Genomic DNA, 24,123 nt, shown 5'->3' with positions numbered 1-24,123 from the left:
TCTTCTTTGGAGAGATGTCTTTTCAGGTCCTTTGCCCAGTTTTGGTTGCCTTATGTTTAGTTATAAGAGTTCTGTGTGTATTCTGGACATTAACCCTGTGTTAGGGACATGACTTAACACGCACTTTCTCCCATTCTGTGAGTTGCCTTTTTGTTCTGTTGTTAGTCTTCTTTGATGCATACATTTAAAAATTTTGATGCAACCAGGTTTTTCATTTTTTTCTTTTGTTGTCTGTGATTTTAGTGTCATAGTCAAGAAATCATTGCCAGATCCAATGCATAAAGATTTTACATTCATGTTTTTTTCTACACTGCACTCTTTACTGGAATGTTTGTAAGTCTGAACAGGACTACCAGCCTCCATATTTGGTGGGAAACCCCATTTCAAATTCCTCTGACCTCAGGGGTCACCACTGCCCAAAGTCACCCCCCTGTTTCAGAGACAAGCCCCCCAGGACTCTGGTCTTCTCCAGGACAGGCTTCTGTTCTGCCTGTACAGTGTGCATCAGTAGTGTGAGTATTTAAAATATTTTTATATAAAAGGTCCATACCCAGACACAAACTCATTTGCAAGCGTACCAGAACCTTTATTCCACTCCAGTCAGAATGTCTTCATTTGCTAAGAAAAATATGATGCAGGGCTTGAAAATCATGACCATAAAAATTGAAGGCAGGAGGAGAAGGGGACGACAGAGGACGAGATGGCTGGATGGCATTACCGCCTGAATGGATGTGAGTTTGAGCAAACTCCAGGAGATGGTGAAGGACAGGGAAGCCTGGCGTGCTCTAGTCCATGGGGTCACAAGGAGTTGGACATGACTGAGCGACTGAACTGAATTACGAGTTTTATAGTTTTAGCTCTTACATTTAGGTTTTTGATCTATTTTGAGTTTTTTGTTTTTTTAACACAGTGTTAGGTAAGGTCCAGGTTTTTTGTTTTTTAATTGTTTACTTTTGGCTGTTGCCACCTGGGCGTTCTCTGGTTGCAGCGAGCGGGGGCTCCTGTCTACTTGTGCACAAGCTCCTCACTGCGGTGGCGTCTCTCGCTGCAGAGCATGGGCTCCAGGCTGTGAGGGCTTCCATAGTTGCAGCTGGCAGGCTCTAGAGCTCAGGCGCGGTAGTTGTGGCACACAGGCTTAGTTGCCCTGAGGCATGTGGGAGCTTCCCGAAAGCAGGGATCAAACTCCTGTCATCTGCATTGGCAGGTGGATTCTTTACCAGGGGAGCCCCAGGTTCATTCTTTTGTATATGTTTCTCCAGTTTCGCCAGCACTATGTTTTGAAAGGACTGTCCTCTCCCCATTAAATGGTGTTGGCAGCCTTGTTGATGGTCGTGTTGACCGCATACGGTGAGGGTTTGTTTCTGGGCTCTCTGTTGTTTCATGGGTCTATAAATCTGTCTTCCTGTGAGTATTGCAGTGTCTCAGTTACCATAGTTTTGTAGTAAGTTTTGAAATCACAAAATGTGACTTCAGCTTTGTTCTTGTTTTTCAAGATTGTTTTCGGTTCCCTTGATATTCATATTCTAGGAAGAAGTTTTCTAGTTTTTGATACAGTTTGACACTTTAATGAAGTAAATGCTCATTGTCAGTTTTTTGTTTTTTTTTTTTTAATGCAGTTTCTCCATTTGTGAGTTACTTCACTTCTTGATGGATTGGATTTCACTTGGTCGGTTTCTTTCAGAATTAAAAAAAAATTTTTTTAAGAAGAGTCTCTCTCAGAGGCTGTGCTTCTGGAGTTACTCCTTCCTTTGAAACTTTCTGGCTGCGGTTTTGGGGCTCAGGCCCAGCAGGCTGAATGAGGCCTCCCAGGACCTTCAGCCCACACCCATCCTTGGGCCCTGGCGCGTGTGTTCTCATCCTCTCATGCGCTGACTGCAGTTTCGGAAGACTCAGGGCCCAGCCCGCTCTTTTTTCTTCCTCTTACATGTGACCAGTTTAATTCTGTTTTTCAGTGAAAAAAAAGAAGTTTTCTGTATATTGCAGGGCTGCAACATTTTGCTAGGATATATCTTTTTACAAATTTCCCTTGCCGGTCGGTCTCTTAAAGGCTTTAGCCTTTCTTTTGCTTTTCTCTGTCCTTATGATTTCTTCATCTCTGTTTCATCCCTTTTCTGCTCCTGAAACTCCTGTAGGATGGATGTGGGATTTTGTATCTCTTGACTCTGCATTTTCTTGTGCTTTCTTACTCGTTTATTGAGATAAAATCCACTCCTTCTTGGTTTTTTATCGAATCTATTTTTTAGAGCAGTCGTGGGCTCACTGCAAATTGAGGGCGTGGTAAAGAGATTTCCCACATGCCTCTGCTCCCCATGCTTGTTGCCTCTCCAGTTATCAGTATCTCCCACCTGAACGGCACATTTGTTGCAAATGAGGCTCCTACGCTGACATGTCAAAATCATCCGAACTCTGTACTTTGACAGTACAATTCACTCTTGGTGTTGCACAGTCTGTGGGTTTGGATACTATTTAATGATGTGTTGTATCATTATGGTATCATACAGTATTTATTGGATAGCAAGCAAATCTGTGTTCTGCCTGTTCATACCTCTGACTTTTATTTAACCGCTGAACTTTTTATTGCCTCCATAGTTTTGCCTTTTCCAGGGTGTTGTGTAGCTGGGATCATAAAGTATGTAGTTTTTCCCGATTGGCTTTTTTTCCCGTAGTAACACACATTTAAGGTTCCTCCATGTCTTTTCATGGCTGATAGCTCATTCTTTTTATTCCATTGTCAACTATTCCAGATATTCCATTGTCTGCATGTATGACAGTTTATTTAACCATTCACATACTGAAAGGGATAATTACTATTTCTTTCCTCTCTCTGGCGAAGACCTTTGAAAAATTTTTACTTTCCATTTCACTATTAAAGCACAACTTCAGTTTTTGTCACCATTACAAATGGACTTTCCAGGTAGCTCAGTGGTAAAGAATCCACCTGCCGGTGCAGGAGACGCCAGATGTGCAGGTTTGATCTGTGTGTTGGGAAGGTCCCCTCGAGGTGGACATGCAACCCACTGCAGTATTCTTGCCTGGAGAATCCCATGGACAGAGGAGCCTGGTGGGCTACAGTCCCTGGGGTCGCACAGAGTCGGACGCGGCTGAGCGACGGAGCGTGCGTGCACAGAGATGGTGCTGCAGGGGGCGTGTGCTCATGTCTCCTTGTGTACACAAGGGAACGTTCCTGTGGGTCATACGCGTGGGGGAATGTACGCTCACCCCATCCCATTCCACTTCTCTCTCATGCTGATGCTTACAGTTGTGTAATGTAACTAAATGGGGTTGATTTCCTTGGTCCTAACTCTCCACTGCAGAACCCATTTTCTGTCTGTTTACAGAAGGGCCAAGGTCGCTCGGGTGATTGGTTTACTGGCCTCGCACACAACTGAGCTCCAGGAAAACGCGCCTGTTATTGAGGTAATTTGTTTCATTACTGAAATGTTACGAATGGCAGAGAATGTTCTCAATTTTAGAACATACAGCTCTCGTGGGTTTTCACGTAAGTGTTTTTCGTGGAATGAGGTAGCTGCTATGAAGTAACCTCAGTAGACCTTCACACTTCAGCAGCCTCTCATTTTCAGCACTGGCAGCTATTGAGGGTGGTGTGGTGGAGTTACCTGGCTTCAGGGCTCTATTCATCGTGATTTCAACAATTTTTGGATAAAGCTTGTTTCATTAACTAGGTTTCTTGGATGTCTGCCGATGTTACTTTGAAAAAGTAGTAGTGTGTATTTAGCTATCTAGGAAATTTTTGAATTAAGATATACTACATTGTGAATTGTTTTCTGTTGGATAAGGAGGGATTTTGAAAATAACTTGAAATTGTGTCAGGTGCTCCTTTGTAATGCCATCTTTTTAAAAATTCTGTTATTGCTTACAAGATTTTTGTGTTGTGTTGTCCAGTCACTGAGTCGTGTCCGACTCTTTGAAATCCCTTGGACTGCAGCTCCCCAAGCCTCCCTGCCTCTCAGTATCTCCTGAAATTTGCCCAAGTTCATGTCCATGGAATCCAACAAAATTTTTAGTTCTGTAACAATCGAAAACAACCACTAGATGGCACTCAAACACAGGAAACAAAGTTTTACAAGGTACACCACCATTAAGACCAATTGACTGTAGCAATTGAGACAACCCCTAGAGGACGCTCAAACACTGGAAGCAAAGTTTTACAAGTTAGAACTTCAGGGAGAAATAAGCTTGGCAGGTACGTGGCACTTTGTTCATCGTTTCCCTGTTGTTTTGGTTTCTGCTGCATGAGATGTGATTCCAGTTCATTTTAGATTAAGGAAAGCCATAACAGCCTCTTGAGAACAGTGCAGTCATTTCAGGAGATGCGGATTCCTGTGAGGCCCATCTATGAGCCTTAGGTTCAGAACTCTTGAGACGAGGTTTCTGTAGCACAGTTGTGTGTTCATATGTAGTTTTTCAGTAAATCATTAATAAAATTTCAAGGGTGAGATGTGCCCTGATTTCTCCAGGACGTTTCAGTAAATCTCGTGGTTGAAGATCCTGTAGGCTTTCATGCATTGGAGAAAGAAATGGCAGCCCACTCCAGTGTTCTTGCCTGGAGAATCCCAGGGACGGCGGAGCCTGATGGGCTGCCGTCTGTGGGGTCGCACAGAGTCGGACACGACTGAAGTGACTTAGCAGCAGCAGCAGCAGGCATTTTAAAGGCATAGACCTCATTTTATTTTATTAAAAGAATTTTTTATTGGAATATAATTGGTTTTCAGTGTGTCACTCTCAGATGTCCAGCAAAGTGATTCAGTTATATGTGTATCTGCTTATATCTCTTCTTTTTTCAGACTCTTTTCCCTTATTAGTTATTATGAAATACTAGGTATGGTGTTCTGTGCTATACAAGTAGGCCCGTGTTTGTTACCTATTTTATATATAGTAGTATATATATTGGAGAAGGCGATGGCACCCCGCTCCAGTACTCTTGCCTGGAAAATCTCATGGATGGAGGAGCCTGGAAGGCTGCAGTCCATGGGGTCGCTGAGGGTTGGACACGACTGAGCGACTTGACTTTCACTTTTCACTTTAATGCATTGGAGAAGGCAATGGCAACCCACTCCAGTGTTCTTGCCTGGAGAATCCCAGGGAGCGGGGAGCCTGGTGGGCTGCCGTCTATGGGGTCGCACAGAGTTGGACATGACTGAAGTGGCTTAGCAGCAGTGTATATATGTTAATCCAAAACTCTTAATTTATCCTCCTCCCCTTTCCCCTTTGGTAGCTATAAGTTTTTTTTTTTTTCTTTGTCTGTTGTCTGTCTCTGTTTTGTATATAGGTGGTATGTATTATCTTTCTTTTTAAAAGATTCCATCTATAAGTGATATCATATGATGCTTGTCTTTCTCTGTCTTACTTCACTTAGTACCATAATCTCTGTCTATCCATGTTGCTGCAAATGGCACCATTTCATTCTCTTTTTATAGAACCTCATTATTCATCACTGTAATCCATGGTGCCTAGCCAGCCAAGTAACGTGTGTACATCTGGTATTCAGTCCATGTTAAAAGATTTAATAAACGATTACAAGAATGGCAGGAAAGTGTGGCAGTATAATTTGTTACAAGGAGACTGAAGAGATGGATGGAGAAAAGTCTATTTTACTTTTCTTATGATACAGTTTAAGTCCCTTCCATCTTATTCTGCCATCACTGGCTACAGAAAAGAGCTAGTTGTGGTCTCTGGTATATATTTAGAAGCATCTATTAAATTCTTCCTTATGTTTTCTACAGAAAAATATAGCCAGCTTCTTATACTTTTCCTCCTAGGCAACACATTTATCACCCTGAGTTTGTTGTGGTTCTTATGTGTAATAATACAAATACATATTATATTATGTTACGTATATTTAAGTCTTAAACATGCGGTGGATATATCTTAGGAAATGGAATATAAAACCTTAAGATTCAGAACTGGAAGGAATATTTACAGTACTCTAGTTTGATCCCTTCATTAAATATTTTCATTATGGAAAATCTCAATATACATACAAGTAGAGAGACTGAAATACTGAGATCACTTCCAACAGTTACTGAGATTTTATGAATACTGTCTGTCTGTCCTCTTACCCTCTCACTCCCCCTCCCTGTTTCCTCCCTCTGTCTTCCCCCTCCGCTGTTACAGTTTTTTTTTTGTTTGTTTCCTTTTTTGCGGTGCTATGTGGCCTGCTTGCAGGATCTTAGTTTCCTGACCAGGGATTGAACTCCAGCCCCCAGGAGAAAGTGTGGAATCCTAACCACTGGACTGCCAGGGAAATTCCCACGCCCTAACCCCCGATATAGTATTAAAAAAAAAAAAATCCTAGACCTCATACTGTGCTCATAAATGCTCTGGTATATATATCTAACAGAAAAGGCTTTAAAAAGATACAACCACCATGCTGTTACCACAGCTAACACAATCGACAGTGGTTGCCTAATATTTAGTACCAGTCAGTGTTCAGATTTCCCTGATGTCTCACACATGTCATTGTGTATTTTTTCATTGAACCAGGACTGAAACAAGGCGGTACTACATTTAGAGAACATTGACTATTAAGTCCCTGAATTTCAAACATTTTCCTGTTATCTTTTAGTGCCATTTATTTATCAAAGACAAATTGGCACTTGTTTTAACCAGAGCTGAATTTCATTAAGTTTTATTCTGTCCTTTGTGGTCTTCTCTCACCCGTGTTTCCCATGAACTGCTTGTTAGATCTGTAGACTTGCTGAGATTCAAGTTGTTTTATGGAGAAAGGGTTGGAATTCTTCCTAGTTGGTGCTCTGTGTTTCCTGAAGGAAAATGCATATAATATGCATTATAAGCATCACAGGAAGATGCATATAATAATGTCTGGTTGGTGATAGTGTGATTGGTCACTAGCTTCGAGTGCTGTCAACGCTATGATTTTGAACTTCTCCATCACTCTTAAGAGTTCTAGCCTCTATCGATGATCGGTGCCTAGTGGCATAGTCCTTTAGTGTTCCCAAAATGATACTTTTCTTTCTATAATTCCTTTCTCATTTACAGCTGGTATTAGAACTTTCCCATCTCAGCTAATTGGTTATCCAAAAATACAGAGTGTTTAGCAAAGGCAGGATGAATGATTATCCACCTTTGTAGACCAATATTCAGAGTAACACATTGTGCATTAGTAGTCCTAATTCTGTCCAGTGAGATTTTTTTTTTTTTTTGTATGAAGAAATTACGGATCTACATATGTATGTTTGGATATTTCAGGCTTCTGTAGGCATTAGTCTTTCGGACTGAGATGGAACTCAAGAGCCCGTTCGAGTTTGCTCCTTTCTCCACTCTGCGTGAGCCGATTATTGTCTCTGATAACTTAGTTGCTTTCTGTCAACAAGATTTCACTATTCTTGGGAATAGTCAGCCTTTAGTTCTGAAGTCAGTTCTACAGGAAACCGTATTTAATTTTAGCTGACCGTGGTGCTTAGAGAGCACAGTCCGGGTCTGGGTGTCACTGATGTTGGGATTGTCGTTTTTTCTAGCTAGGAATTGTTCGTAAAGAGAAAAATCGCAAGTTCACTCGTACCTGTACTTTCAGTTCACAACTTTTCTGTTTAAAAATTCCAGTGCTCTTGTTAGAGGCTGAAAACCTTAATTGCTCATGACATCAATACACTTATCTTCTTTAACGGATAGTTGAGAATAAATGGTTTAAAAGTAATAACCATATTATTACTAACAGTAAAATTAAAAAGTGCTGTTTAAGTTACTATTATTTTTTGGTCCATGGGATACAATCTACAGACAGAAACTGTGTTTTCCGATCAATTCAAATAATCTTATCACCAATTTGATATATAATTATATATTTTTTCCTTTTGTGTTACATATTTTGGGATTATAGACTCAGGGATTGCTTTGTGCGTGCTTTTTGGATTAAAGATGGTAATACTCTTTTTACTGAAGTGTTACAAATATACAGAAATGTGCACAAAACATACATTTCATGCTCAGTGAATTGTTCCAAAGCGGAAACCCAGGAAACGGCCCCTGGTTCAAGAAACGGAACCTTGCCAGTGTGCCAGGAGGTCCTTCGGGCCTGATCTTGATCACTAATCTCTCCCTTGGCTCTGAAGGTGACTGCTGCAGTGCCTTCTGATGCTGTGATTACTTTGCCTGTTACTGAGTTATATTCAAATCGAATCACACGGCACGTGGCCTCTGGCTTCTTCTGTTTCATGTCATGTTTGTGAAATGCACCCTCCTTTTGGGTGTCTGTGATCCCCTCCCATTACACCGTCACACCACTGGTGATGGACACTCGGGTTGTTTGCCATGTTTGGCTATTACAGGTAAATCTTGTAAAAACATTCTAATGCACTTATGTGAGCCTTCTGTTGCATAAACCTAGGCGTTAGAATTGCTAGGTCATAGGATATGTGTATGGTCAACTTCACAGGGTCATCTAAACTGGTTTCTGAAACAGTTGTACAGCCTTAAAATCCTTCCACCAGTGAGAGAGGCTTTTCAATGCTCTGTGTTCTCATTAATACTTGGCTGTGGTATAAAATCATGGTAAATTAGCATCTAACAAGTTCTTTATTTTTAGCATATTTTTTAACACGAATGAGTGTTGAATTTGATTCTGTGATGTCTATAGAGGTGATTGTATGGGTTTTATTCCTATCTCTATTAATAGGTAGGTTATGTCAATGGCAGTCCTAAAATTAAACCCCCCAGCATCTTTAGAAGGCCTTCCACTCGTGATGTATTAACATCTTTATAATGCTCTGTTGCATTCTTCTTGCTCGTAGTTTTTCTGGATTTCTCTCCCCATGGTTCCCCCCCCCCATGACACTAAGTTCTTGAAAAGTCTCATAAGTGAGTTGCCTTGTGCAGTATTCAAATTTGTCTATTTGCTTTCTCGTGTTCTCATTAAATTTGATTCTCTAGTCCCAACGTTTCCTATAAATTTTAAGTTAGGTCTAGAGACTTGATGGATTCCAGTTAAATTCTTTTTAGAAATACTATATCATAGATGATGTTGGGTCCTTCGTATTTCATCGTGTCAGGAAACATATAGTGTTTGAACTTACTAGGATCATTTGATTAAAGAGGTGATGCCAGACATCTCCTTTGCAGGGTCACTTTCACTGCCAAGTTGAGTGTACAGTAAGAAAATAACTTAAAGACTCACATGAATTGTAACTCTCTTGTGTTAACCTTTTTCTAAATTAAAACTCATGATTTTAGTTCATGACATGCTAATCAGTGTATTAACTGTCACTGATTCCCATTGTGTTTTTCTCTCATTTTCAACAGACTCATTCACTTAATTCATTGTGTATGCAACTGTATTATTGCTGTTACTGTTTGAAAATTCATCCAGTTTTCAAATTTATTTTACTTTTTATGTCCTAATTTTTTTTGGTAGGATAATCACTATCTTATGAATTCTTAACTTGAGGGTATTGATTCTCTGTTATACGGCCTTCTATTGAATTGGTTTTAGACTTTTTTTTTTAAGCTTTTTGTTTTGTATTAGAGTATAGCTAATTAACAATGTTGTAATATCTTGAGGCGGACAGCAGAGGGACTCAGCCAGACATATACATGTATCCATTCTCCCCCAAAATGCCCTCCCATGCAGGCTGCCACATAACATAGAGCCGAATTCCCTGTGGTTTTAGATTTGAATTTTATGTGAAGCGGTAGATACACAGTGCTATGAAGCATTATCCAGCTTCGTTCTCTCTGAACGTTGTATGCCTGTGGGACTCTAAACGCAGGACATGATGAACTGTGTTTACAGACAGTTGACTGTTCCGGCACCTATCTTGCAGGTTGTGGTACACCGTGTCTGCTTGAGGCTCTTGCTCTCTGTTACGCTGCACAGTTGCCCCGCTCCCCTGGTGCCTTGCATGCTGTAGCTTTTCATCACTGAAACAGCTGCGCACAGTGAGCTCTGTCATGGTCCTTATTTCCCACAATCCTCATTTCCAACGTATCACTTTTTGGAAGAACAAATGATACTTGTTCCACTGTGCAGGCTGTTCATGTTTCATGTTACATAAATGAAGTTATTTTTACCTAGAGTTTTCCCCATGTACTGTCTATTATACTTTTTTTTTCTACTTATAAAATAACATGTTTTTCGAACTATAACAACTTAGCTACTTAGATTACTTGGAAATCCTCCCATAGCAGCAAAACAAAAAAAAATCTAGAAATCCAGGATAAAATGTAACAAAGACTTTTAAAATACTTAGTTGGATGTCTGGGAAAGTAAGGGAAATTCACACAAGTCAGAAACAGGGAGCTGAAATGTGAAATGGTAAGACTGAGGCTCTCCGAGGCAGGGTTGGGTGGCGGTTACTGTTGTGGAGTTTTGAGATCTGTGGAACTTGATAATAGAAGTTGAGGCCTAGCCCAGCAGCAGTTAGTTGGAACTAAGGCTCTTGAAGAGCTACACCTTTAGGAAGAAGGGGAATTTGCAGGAAGAATAAGAAAAGGAGATATCTCCCGGGAGATATCTACACTGGGAGATATCAGGGAAGCTTGTTGATTTTATCTTTAGCTCTAGAAGAGTTTAAAGTTTTTATATAAGTTTGTAACCAGAGTCTTTTTGGTTTTATTACTGTTCGGAGTGTGCATTTACACTTCTTCCCAGGTGAGAAACTGACATAAAAATCAGACCTGGGTTGGGGTTGTGGTTCTGGTAATGGATGAGAAGCTTCTGCCAATAATGATAAGGAATCTAGACAGAATATAAAACAGAAGTAGGTAAAAGGTGGAGGGGACGCCCAGCTTGGAAGAAAGGAAGCTGATTGTGTGACCTATGTTTTCAACTGGCTTATCCTCGGGCCTTTGCTCCAAGGAGAACCCAGCAGTCTTCCTAGGTCAAGGGACTGAATCCCAGTTCCTAACTTGGTGGGACTTGATCGCCAAACTCTTATATCCCCAGCTCTGGGCAATTGTTGAAATTTCTGACCTCTCACCCTACTGCTTTCTGCTGGGCTCCAGGGAGTGTCACTCAAAACACAAACACACAGTCTCCAAGTTAGCTGGAGACTTCAGAAAATTTTGGAAAATTTCCAACAATTATCTCATCAAACATTTTTTTCTAGCTCATTCTATAGTTTATGTATATATTATGTTGTATGTATACATTGTATGTGTTTTGTATGTGAAATAGGGTAATGCTGATGTAAGGTGAAATGTGATTACTTAACAGATGCTATCATAATCTCAAGAGTATCTAGTAAAAAAGTAAGCAAACAGCTATAGCTAATTTGGTCAGTAGAAGAAATGCAATGCAATTCTGAACTCAGTCACAAGTAAGTTGGGAAAGGAGGATTAAAGGGAGAAAGATCAAATGGGACAAATAGAAGGTGAATGGCAAGATGATAGACTTAAACCACATCACATTAACAATCACATTAAAGTTCAGTGGCCTAGATACTTCATTTAAAAGGCACAAGTTGTCATACTGGATTAAAAGGAGAAACCTAGCTATATGAAGCTTACATAAGACATACTTTAAATATGAAGATAGACTAAAACATGGGAAAAGATATACCATAGAAACACTACCAATAAGAAAGCTGCATGGCTATGTTAATAAAAAGATAGATACTGAGGGAGTAACACTAGAGATAGAGATAGGTGTTTCATAATTAAAGTTTCAATGCGTTTTGTTGTTGTTTGAGTTGCAAAGTCGTGTCCCACTCTTTTGAGACGTCATGGACTGTAGCCTGCCAGGCTCCTCTGTCCATGGCATTTTCCTGGCAAAAATACTGGAGTAGGTTGCCATTTCCTTCTCCAGAGGATCTTCCTGACTCAGGGATTGAACCTGTGTCTCCTGCATTGGCAGGCAGATTCTTTTTTAAAAAAAAATTTTAGAAATTTTGAATCGGATGATAGTTACTTGACAATATTGTGATGGTTTCTGCCATACAGCAGCATGAATCAGCCATAGGTATGCATCTGTCCCTCCTTCTTAAACCTCCTTCCCCACCCCATCCCTCTTGGTTGTCGCAGAACACTAACTTTGGGTTCCCTCTGTCATACAGAAAATCCCCACTGTCTGTGTACTTTACACATGGTAATGTGTATGATTCAGGGCTGCTCTCTCAAATCATCCCACCTTCCCTCCCCCTCACTGTGTCCATAAGTCTGTTCTCGGTGTCTGCATCTCCACTGCTGCCCTGTAGATGGGTTCATCAGTACTATCTTTCTAGACTCCATATATATCTGTTAATATACAATATTTGTCTTTCTCTTTCTGACTTACTGCACTTTGTATAATAGGCTCTAGGTTTGTCCACTTCATTAGAACCGACTCAAATGCATTCCTTTTTATACCTGAGTAATATTCCGTGGTGTATGTGACTGCAACTTCTTTACCCATTCATCTGTTGATGGACGTCTAGGTTGCTTCTGTGTCCCAGCTATTGTAAAGAGTGCTGCAGTGAACACTGGAGTACGTTTCTTTTTCAGTTATGATTTCCTCAGGGTGTATGCCTAGTACTGGGATTGCTGGGTCATATGGTAAGTTTTATTCCTAGGTTTCTAAGGAACCTCCATACTGTTCTCCATAGTGGCTGTATCAATTTACATCCCCACCAACAGTGTAAGAGGGTTCTGTCTTCTCCACATCCTCTCCAACATTTACTGTTTGTAGATTTTTTGATGATGGCCATTCTGATCCATGTGAGGTGATATCTCATTGTCGTTTTGATTTGCATTTCTCTAATAACACAACAGAGGATGAGATGGCTGGATGGCATCACCAACTCGATGGACGTGAGTTTGAGTGAACTCGGGGAGTTGGTGATGGACAGGGAGGCCTGGCGTGCTGCAGTCCGTGGGGTCGCAAAGAGTTGGACACGACTGAGCAACTGAACTGAATAACAAGCGATGTTGGTTGTCTTTTCATGTGTTTATTAGCCATCCATATGTCTTCTTTGGAGAAATGTCTGTTTAAGTCTTCTGCCCATTTTCTGATTGGGTGGTTTGTTTTTCTGGTATTGACCTTGTGTATTTTGGAGATTAGTTCTTTGTCAGTTGTTTCATTTGCCATTTTGCCACTTATTCTGAGGGTTGTCTTTTCACTTTGCTTATGGTTTCCTTAGTTGTGCAAAAGCTTTTAATTAGGTCCCATTTGTTTGTTTTTGTTTTTATTTCCATTACTCTAGGAGGTGGGTCATAGAGGATCTTGCTGTGGTTTATGACAAAGAGGGTTCTGCCTATGTTTTTCTCTTAAGTTTTATAGTTTCTGGTCTTACATTTAGGTCTTTAATCCATTTTGAGGGTTGTGTGTGTGTGTGTGTGTGTGTGTGTGTGTGTGTGTGTGTGGTGTTAGGAAGTGTTCTAATTTTATTCTTTCACACGTAGTTGCCCAGTTTTCCCAGCATCACTTATTGAAGAGATTGTCTTTTCTCCGTTGTGTATCTTTGCCTCCTTTGTCAAAGGCAAGGTGACCATAAGTGCGTGGATTTATCTCCAGGCTTGCTCTCCTGTTCCATTGGTCTATATTTCTGTTTTTGTGCAAGTACCATACTGTCTTAATAACTGTAGCTTTGTAATAAAGTCTGAAGTCAGAAAGGTTGATTCCTCCAGCTCCATTCTTTCTCAGAATTGCTTTGGCTATTTGGGGTCTTTTGTGTTTCTATACAAATTGTGAAATTATTTGTTCTAGGTCTGTGAAAAATACCGTTGGTAGTTTGATGGGGATTGCATTGAATCTACTGATTGCTTTGGATAGTGTAGTCATTTTCATAGTATTCATTCTTCCAATCCAAGAACATGGTATATCTCTTCATCTATTTGTGTCATCTCTAATTTCTTTCATCAGTGTCTTATAAAAATCCTCAACAAAATCTAGCAAACAGAATCCAACAACACATTAAAAAGATCATATATCATGATCAAACAGGCTTTATCTCAGGGATGCAAGGATTCTTCAATACATGCAAATCAGTCAGTGTGACATACCATATCAACAAACTGAAAAATAAAGACTATATGGTCACCTTTATAATAAAAAGTTTGTCCAGAAAGTAGGCATAGAAGGAACATGTGTCAACATAATAGAGGCCGTATATGACAAACCCATTTCAAACATTATTCTTAATCGTGAAAAATTGAAAGCATTTCCTCTAAAATCAGGGCCAAGACAAGGGTGCCTACTCTCGCCACTGTTATTCAGCATAGTTTTCGAAGTTCTAGCCACAGCAATCAGATAAGAAAAAGAAAGAAAAGGAATCCGGTTTGGAAAAGAAGTAAAACTCTCACAGTTTGAAGATGACATGATTCTTTACATAGAAAACCCTAAAGATGCCACCAGAAAATTATTAGAGCTAATCAGTGAATATAGTAAAATTGCAGGATATAAAATTTAATACACAGAAATCCCTTGCATTCCTATACATTAACAGTGAAAAGTCAGAGAAACTAAGGAAACAGTTCCTTTCACCACTGCAACAAAATTGAATACTCAGGAATGAACTAACCTATGGAGACAAAGGACCTCTGTGGGAGCTGCATTCTTTACCACTGAGCCACCAGGGAGGCTCCTTCAGTGCATTAGGAATTTATATGTACAACCCTGAATTTGTATGTACCAACTGTGAGCACTTTAAAATAAAGGGAAAATTGACAGAACTAAAAGGAGAAGTAGACAAATATGTTACTAAATATGTTAAAAATTGAATATTTTTTAAACAGGCAAGAAAAAAAGAACATATTGATAGAAGATTTGAATGATATGAATGAAATTGAATTAACTGACATTTATAGAATACTAATTCAAACAACTGTAAAATACAGTTATTTAAAATGCACACTGAATATTCACTAAGACAGTATTGTCAGCCATAAAACATATCTTAACAAAAGATTAACATCACTTAGGATATATTCTCTTACAGTGATGGGATGAAATTAGAAGTTAATAAGAGGAAATCTAGAAAATTTCTCAAATGTTTAGAAATTAAGCAAATTACTTTTAAGTATCTGATGTTTGTTTTCTTTATTCATCAGTTTCATGAATTATTTAATTGAAGTATTGTTGGCTCAAAATGTTGTGCTAGTTTCAGATGTTCAGGGCAGTGATTTAGTTACACGAGATAATGATGCTGAAGCTGAAACTCCAGTACTTTGGCCACCTCATGCGAAGAGTTGACTCATTGGAAAAAACTGTGATGCTGGGAGGGACTGGGGGCAGGAGGAGAAGGGGACGACCGAGGATGAGATGGCTGGATGGCATCACTGACTCGATGGATGTGAGTCTGAGTGAACTCCGGGAGTTGGTGATGGACAGGGAGGCCTGGCGTGCTGCGATTCATGGGGTCACGAAGAGTTGGGCACAACTAAGTGACTGAACTGATATAGATCTATTCTTTGTCACATTCTTTTCTCTTATACAAGATATTGAGTATAGCTTCCTATGCTGTATACTAGGTCTTTGTTGCTTATCTATTTTTATAGGAGTGTATATATGCTAGTCCCAGATTCCTAAATTATCCCCTGCTCCTTTCCCCTTTGGTAACCATAAGTTTGTTTTCTATTTCTGTGGATCTATTTCTGTTTTGCAAGTAAGTTCATTTGTATCTTCTTTAAAAAAGTTCCACACAGAAGTGGTATCGTATTTGTCTTTGTCTGGCTTACTTCATGTAGTATGATATTTTTTAGGTTCATCCATGTTGCTGCAAATGCCATTATTTCATTCTTTTTTTATGGCTGAGTAGGTTCCATTGCGTATATATTTAACCTACTGCATTTTCTTTATCCATTCATCTGTCGATGGGCGTTTAGATTGTCTTCATGTCTTGACTATTGTAAATAGTGTTGCAGTGAACACTATCGGTGTATGTCTTCTCAAATTAGACTTTTCTCCAGATACATGCCCAGGAGTGGATCTTACTGGTGACTCTAATTTTAGTTTTCTAAGGAACCTTCGTACTGTTCTTCATAGTGCCTGTACCAGTTTACATTCCCACCAACAGTAACTCATGTGTTAAGGAAGATCTCCCAAGAGGATTTATGTAACATTCAAACTTAATGATGAAGGACACCTAACACATCGAGGTTTCTGTGATGCTGTTCAGGTGGTACTAACAGGGGAGTAATCCACAGCTTTAAGTGCTTGTATGGCGAAGAACAGCCTCATGCATATCAGAATCACTGGGAAGGTTTGTTAAAATGTGGATTGTTGGACCTCCCCTCCAGCGTTTCTCATTCAGTAGGTCTGGAGGAGGGCATGAGCATTTGTGTCTCAGTAAGTTCCCAGATGACTTTTTAATGTTGTTGGTTCTGGGACTATAGTTTGAAAACCACTATATTGTAAATCAAAAATGTTTTAAGTTCCATTTTAAGAAACTTAGAGGAAATTCAACCCAACTCTATTAAAGGAAATAATAAAAAGTAAGAGCTGAAATCAATGAACTGGAAAAATAAGTATCTAAAACCCAGTAAAAACCAATAGTTCATATTTTGTCAACTTAAAATTATTAAAACTTATAGCCAAAGGAAAATAAAGAGAAAATGCAAATAAACAATATCAGGACTGAAAGGAAGACAGCAGGGAGAAAACCAAACATTCAAGGGACTGAGTAACTTCATGCCTGCTTACCTGATGACTTAAATGGTCAGGTTGCCCGAATAACAGAACTTTCTGGAACTGATGGAAGAAGACACAAATTTGGAAAACTCCGTGTCTGTGAATACATTAGTAAAAAGCCTTCTGCCCAAAACAGCTCTGGGCTTGTATGAGTTCACTGGTGAATTCAACCCACACCCCCCCATACAGTGTAATGTCCACACACACACATATGTGTGTAAGAGTACATACATCGATGTTTGTTTGTTTATATTTATACAACATCAGGTTCATTTAGCTTTATGAAAAGGGGCAGGGCAGGCAACACAGCATGAATGATAACAGGCTGATTGCCTTAAAGGAGAGAATGGATACAGTTCACTGTCACAGCAAGAAAGGATTAATCAATGTAGATGGAGTGGGGGTAAGATTTGGTGGTGGAGAATGAGGGATCTTGTATCTAATGGCTTCTGATGATGGAGTACATCAAGGTCACCACTGCAGAAAGGCAGAGAAGATTCGGAGCTGTCATCTCAGAATGGTAAGAAAAGAGGGCTCCATAGAAACCGAGTTTGATTTATTTCACCTTAAATTCTTCATCAGTCTGCCTAGTGGTTGTGTGATGTTCTGTGGAAGACAGTTGGGTTTTAATCAAGGGAAGGGTTGAGTCTGTCGAGGGGAGGGAGTGGTCACTCCCAGGCCCTATTGCCTGAGGCCTTGCTGTTTTGTCTTTCTCCCCAGAACCCTGTCTGTAAAGCATGTAAAGACTGTGAGAAGGTGGTGGGCTCATGGGCTTGGCTGTTTAAAGAAATGTTGCTGAAGGGCTTTGGATAAGGAAGCTGGAGAGAAGCTCTGAGTGGCGGTGAGGGAGCGTTTGAATTGGAGAAGTATTGGGTATACGATGAGGGCTCCAGGTGTGATGGTGGGTCAGCGGCTGATTCAGGGTAGAGGTTCAGGAAGTGAGTGATGAGCTCAAGCGACTGTTGTATGGTCAGGGTTCTGGTGTGCCCTTCACGGAGATGGCCACTTGGCTGAAGATGGGGGCAGGAGTACAGGTGGAGAGGACGGTGGTGAGCCAGGAGCCCGTGGCCTCAGTGGACAGGAAGTGTGAGCCAGGGGTCAGTCGCTGAGGGCGCTGAGCTCAAGTCATCATCATGACAGTGTGATGTAATGATGCAAGACTCAGAACCACAGGTCCTTGGTCAAGACCAAGGGTTTGAGATGGTCAGCCAGAGTGAGGAGGACACCAGCCTCACCTCACCTCAAAGGACACACTTCGATTCTGGCTCAAGATGCTTGCTGCTCAGCAGGGCCACGTGAAGCACAGAGAGACATCGATTTTCCACCAAAATCTCAGGGAGAATGATCTCTGTCTCAATTGGATAAAGTGCTATTGAAATCTGTCCCACAGGAAGGACTCCCTTAAGATCAGTGCTGTGTACGTGAGGGTTTGTGTTACAGCCCAGGACAGAGCCCTCAACAAAGTATTGCCCGTGGGGAGAACTCTTGATACATTAACCATGTTTTTGTGAACTTTTTTCTCTCTAAAAGCTGCATTGGAGCAGGATTTTCTTGGTGATGGCCATCTGTAGAAATGGTGCTGTGTGTTTCCCTGAGAAACTACCCCTGCCTTGTAGAGTCCGTTCCCCTTCTTGTCAGAGTTACTCAGTGGCCCCGCAGGGCTGTGTCCCTCACTTCGGCCTCCTCGGTGGTTCCTGTGCTGGAGGGCTGGAGGACACCATCTTTCACACCAGACACTGTGTGACCATTTCTGGCTTGTGCAAGGCCCTGAGCTGGGACTGGTGTCATGTATAATCCTTCCCCTTATGAGTTTCAGTGAATTTGCCCTTGCACCTCCCTGCTAAACAAACTTCTTCTCTTACCTTTTGGACATCATGAGAGATAAAATGTGTTGAAATTCACACAGCAGGAGTTGAATCATGTTCATGCCTTTGTGTAGAATGATGTGAAATGTTCTGGGTTTGTTGTATTAAGCCATGATGTTGAAGTTCGTATCATTTGGGGAATTGGCATATTTGAATCAACTTCTGCATACAAATTAAACATCTTACATCAAAGCATATTTAAAAGGCGTGTTTCCTAATTTCTTATAATGATAGAATTCATTTATAATTTCTTACCTGACATCTTGTAGAATGATTTTTAGCTTCTGTGTTTTCTGTCTGACTAATTTTTATGCTCATTTTACCTGGGCTTAATATTTTTAGAGCAGCCATTGTGAGGCTTATATATTTGAATGTGATGTAATTTAGTAATCCTTGGGAACTAGCAAACCATCACATTTAATTTTCTGTTAGATGAAAGAAACATGGGAAGAGAATTGGTGATGGAAAGAATTGTCGAGAATACAACTCATCAGAGCTGATCCCTGAAGCAGAGAAATGCAATTTAAAAATGAGCTTCTGTTGTATTTCTATCTGAGGAGTGTTGGAAAGATGATGTTAAGAATATAGTAACAAATAATACTAGTTGTGTGTATATATATATATATAGATGTGAGCTTGTTATATATATATATATATATAAACTATATGTAGCCAGCTCCAAACTACGGTATTGGAGTTATATCTCTGTGCCATAGCTTTTAAATTATTATATATCAAAAAGATTCAATTTTATTATCAGATAATGGTAACTTGAGTTCTTAGGAAAACATTTATATAGTGAGCATGCATAATTGTGTTCTGCTGTTCCCCAGAAGAAAACAGTCATTTTAACCTTCAACACATGTATATATGCCAGTTGCACCACAGAAGATGCTTGCATCAGGTGCAGAAGAGGGGACCTGCCACGGTGTGGCTGTGCCTGTGATAGACATCTGGCTTGGTTTCCTCTGCCTGGAGTGGCCCCTTCCCCCATCTGTGGCAGGATTAGTCTGTGGTCACCAGAGGAAGGTGAAGAAGAGTGGAAAGGAGGAGTATGCATCTTTTTCTGTTGTGATTGCTAGGAGTCGTGACAATACCCCACACTGGTAAAAAGACATGTCTTGGGACAGCATTCCTGTTCTCGTCATGGTGGGCAGGTTCTCGGTGTGGACTTGGCGCCGCCCCCCTTAGCTGCTGCCACATCGTTGCCATCTGTGTATGTCATTGCTTGAGCGAGAAAGTAGGCTGCAGGGGCCCTGATGCTGAGATGACATATGGATCCAATGTCCCTGGTGACTCAAATAGTTTTTCCTTTTTTAAAAAAAATGAGTATAACTGACTGAAAATTATAACCAGTAGTTTGTGAAGACCTAAAAGGCTGTTGCTCAAAGTGAAACCTGACAACCTATTCATTGGTCTAAGTGTACAATATTGCTGTTCTGGTGTTCTTTTCCAAGGAGGAGAGGATGAATCCAGCTGTTGGGGTGGACCTGTCACTTTTTCAAAAATTATTTATTTGCCTTCTGGGTCTTGGTTGCGGCCTGTGGGATCTACTTCCCTGACCAGAGATCAAGCCCAGGCCCCCTGCATTGGGAGCATGGAGCCTTAGCTGCTGGACCACCAGGGAAGTCTCTGATGTTTCCCATATTAATTGGTTTCACAAAGCAGTATAAAAAACTAGGAAGCAAAGATTTTCAAAGGTAACTGTCACTCATTCTCTAACTGGTGGCTCACTCAAATTGGGATAATTCAATCATGGTTTATTTACAAAAGGATGATGAGTACAATGGATGACACCATTTCCAGGGTTGGTAATAGAATTGTTCTCACCTTTTGGCCCTGAAGCTGGATTTAGAAAAGGCAGAGGAACCAGAGATCAAATTGCCAACATCCATTGGATCATCAAAAAAGCAAGAGAGTTCCAGAAAAACATCTACTTCTGCTTTATTGACTATGCCAAAGCCTTTGACTGTGTGGATCACAACAGACTGTGGAAAATTCTGAAAGAGATGGGAATACCAGACCACCTGACCTACCTCTTGAGAAACCTGTATGCAGGTCAGGAAGCAACAGTTAGAACTGGACATGGAACAACAGACTGGTTCCAAATAGGAAAAGGAGTACATCAAGGCTGTATATTGTCACCCTGCTTATTTAACTTATATGCAGAGTACATCATGCGAAATACCGGGTTGGATGAAACAAGCTAGAATCAAGATTGCCGGGAGAAATATCAATAACCTCAGATATGCAGATGACACCACCCTTATAGCAGAAAGTGAAGAACTAAAGAGCCTCTTGATGAAAGTGAGAGGAGAGTGAAAAAGTTGGCTTAAAACCCAACATTCAGAAAACTAAGGTCATGACATCCGGCGTCCCATCACTTCATGGCAAATAGATGGAGAAACAGTGAAAACAGTGAGAGACTTTATTTTTTTGGGCTCCAGAATCACTGCAGATGGTGACTGCAGCCATGAAATTAAAAGACACTTGCTTCTTGGAAGAAAAGCTATGCCCAGCCTAGATAGCATATTAAAAAGCAGAGATGTTTCTTTGCCAACAAAGGTCCATCTAGTCAAGGCTATGGTTTTTCCTGTGATCATGTATGGATGTGAGAGTTGGACCATAAAGAAAGCTGAGTGCTGAAGAATTAATGCTTTTGAACTGTGGTGTTGGAGAAGACTTGAGAGTCCCTTGGACTGCAAGGAGATCCAACCAGTCCATTCTAAAGGAAATCAGTCCTGAATATTCATTGGAAGGATTGATGCTGAAGCTGAAATTCCAATGCTTTGGCCACCTGATGTGAAGAACTGACTTATTGGAGAAGACCCTGATGCTGGGAAAGACCGAAAAGCAGGAGGAGAAGGGGACAACAGAGGATGAGATGGTTGGATGGCATCACCGACTCAATGGACATGAGTTTGAGTAAGCTCTGTGAGAAGGTGCTATACAGGAAGCCTGGCGTGCTGCTGTCCATGGGGTTGCAAAGAGTCGGACATGACTGAGCAACTGAACTGAACTTTGGCCCCCAGAATAAAAAAAAAAAAAAAAGAGTAAGTGGGTTGGGATGGATGTGGTTCCTGGAACCCTGAAGGAGCTGTGATTGGGGGACTGGTGGAAAGGGGCAGGACCATCGACAGTGGAGTGGGCGCAAGTGCTGGGGTGGGAATGACTCACCCCTCCCTGCAGGGGCCTCTCTCCCAGTGAGGGCGCAGTGTGGTCCCTCCATGGTCAGAGGCTCCCAGTGTAATCAGTCTGCTGCTGGCTTGCAGGCTGGGCCCTCCAGGGACCAGAGCTTTCTCACGGCTGTGTTGGCCTCTGTTCATGGCAGATGGCCCCTCAACCATGGCAGCAGTCAAGTTAGCCTTGGTGAGCGAAAGTCCGTGCTGTTGAGCCCCTGTGCTGCCTCCATCCTTGCCTCCATGGTCTTTGTACACAGCCTTTTTTTTTGGGTTGGCCAAAATCTTTATTTATTTATTTTTTTAAATTTATTTATTTTTTGCATTTATTTTTTATTATTATTATTATTTTTTTAAATTTTAAAATCTTTAATTCTTACATGCATTCCCAAACATGAACCCCCCTCCCACCTCCCTCCCCATAACATCTTTCTGGGTCATCCCCATGCACCAGCCCCAAGCATGCTGCATCCTGCGTCAGACACAGACTGGCGATTCAATTCACATGATAGTATACATGTTAGAATGGCATTCTCCCAAATCATCCCACCCTCTCCCTCTCCCTCTGAGTCCAAAAGTCCGTTATACACATCTGTGTCTCTTTCCCTGTCTTGCATACAGGGTCGTCATTGCCATCTTCCTAAATCCCATATATATGTGTTAGTATACTGTATTGGTGTTTTTCTTTCTGGCTTACTTCACTCTGTATAATCGGCTCCAGTTTCATCCATCTCAACAGAACTGATTCAAATGAATTCTTTTTAACGGCTGAGTAATACTCCATTGTGTATATGTACCACAGCTTTCTTATCCATTCATCTGCTGATGGACATCTAGGTTGTTTCCATGTCCTGGCTATTATAAACAGTGCTGCGATGAACATTGGGGTACATGTGTCTCTTTCAATTCTGGTTTCCTCGGTGTGTATGCCCAGCAGTGGGATTGCTGGGTCATAAGGTAGTTCTATTTGCAATTTTTTAAGGAATGTCCACACTGTTCTCCATAGTGGCTGTACTAGTTTGCATTCCCACCAACAGTGTAGGAGGGTTCCCTTTTCTCCACACCCTCTCCAGCATTTATTGCTTGCAGAATTTTGGATCGCAGCCATTCTGACTGGTGTGAAGTGGTACCTCATTGTGGTTTTGATTTGCATTTCTCTAATAATGAGTGATGTTGAGCATCTTTTCATGTGTTTGTTAGCCATCCGTATGTCTTCTTTGGAGAAATGTCTATTTAGTTCTTTGGCCCATTTTTTGATTGGGTCGTTTATTTTTCTGGAGTTGAGCTGCAGAAGTTGCTTGTATATTTTTGAGATTAGTTGTTTGTCAGTTGCTTCATTTGCTATTATTTTCTCCCATTCAGAAGACTGTCTTTTCACCTTGCTTATATTTTCCTTTGTTGTGCAGAAGCTTTTAATTTTAATTAGATCCCATTTGTTTATTTTTGCTTTTATTTCCAGAATTCTGGGAGGTGGATCATAGAGGATCCTGCTGTGATTTATGTCTGAGAGTGTTTTGCCTATGTTCTCCTCTAGGAGTTTTATAGTTTCTGATCTTACATTTAGATCTTTAATCCATTTTGAGTTTATTTTTGTGTGCGGTGTTAGAAAGTGATCTAGTTTCATTCTTTTACAAGTGGTTGACCAGTTTTCCCAGCACCACTTGTTAAAGAGATTGTCTTTACTCCATTGTATATTCTTGCCTCCTTTGTCAAAGATAAGGTGTCCATATGTGTGTGGATTTATCACTGGGCTTTCTATTTTGTTCCATTGATCTATATGTCTGTCTTTGTGCCAGTACCATACTGTCTTGATGACTGTGGCTTTGTAGTAGAGCCTGAAGTCAGGCAAGTTGATTCCTCCAGTTCCATTCTTCTTTCTCAAGATTGCTTTGGCTATTCGAGGTTTTTTGTATTTCCATACAAATCTTGAAATTATTTGTTCTAGTTCTGTGAAAAATGTGGCTGGTAGCTTGATAGGGATTGCATTGAATTTGTAAATTGCTTTGGGTAGTATACTCATTTTCACTATATTGATTGTTCCAATCCATGAACATGGTATATTTCTCCATCTATTAGTGTCCTCTTTGATTTCTTTCATCAGTGTTTTATAGTTTTCTATATATAGGTCTTTAGTTTCTTTAGGAAGATATATTCCTAAGTATTTTATTCTTTTCGTTGCAATGGTGAATGGAATTGTTTCCTTAATTTCTTTTTCTACTTTCTCATTATTAGTGTATAGGAATGCAAGGGATTTCTGTGTGTTGATTTTATATCCTGCAACTTTACTATATTCATTGATGAGCTCTAGTAATTTTCTGGTGGAGTCTTTAGGGTTTTCCATGTAGAGGATCATGTCATCTGCAAACAGTGAGAGTTTTACTTCTTCTTTTCCAATGTGGATTCCTTTTATTTCTTTTTCTGCTCTGATTGCTGTGGCCAAAACTTCCAGAACTATGTTGAATAGTAGCGGTGAAAGTGGACACCCTTGTCTTGTTCCTGA

At 40.5% G+C, this 24,123-nt stretch overlaps 1 protein-coding gene across 4 annotated transcripts in view; it reads left to right on the top strand.

The window, feature by feature from the left end:
- Positions 1-24,123, top strand: part of ULK4 (unc-51 like kinase 4) — a 502,577-nt gene that overhangs the window by 41,834 nt on the left and 436,620 nt on the right. For all 4 annotated transcript variants that reach the window (XM_069560715.1, XM_069560714.1, XM_069560717.1 and 1 more), the window contains one exon: positions 3,339-3,417. In XM_069560715.1, the coding sequence (XP_069416816.1) occupies positions 3,339-3,417 (79 nt within the window). The remainder of the gene's footprint in view (positions 1-3,338; positions 3,418-24,123) is intronic.

This window comes from Ovis canadensis, chromosome 19 (assembly GCF_042477335.2).
Source record: "Ovis canadensis isolate MfBH-ARS-UI-01 breed Bighorn chromosome 19, ARS-UI_OviCan_v2, whole genome shotgun sequence".
In the NCBI taxonomy this organism is placed as follows: Eukaryota; Metazoa; Chordata; class Mammalia; order Artiodactyla; family Bovidae; genus Ovis; species Ovis canadensis.
This window is presented reverse-complemented; position numbering and strand designations above follow the sequence as displayed.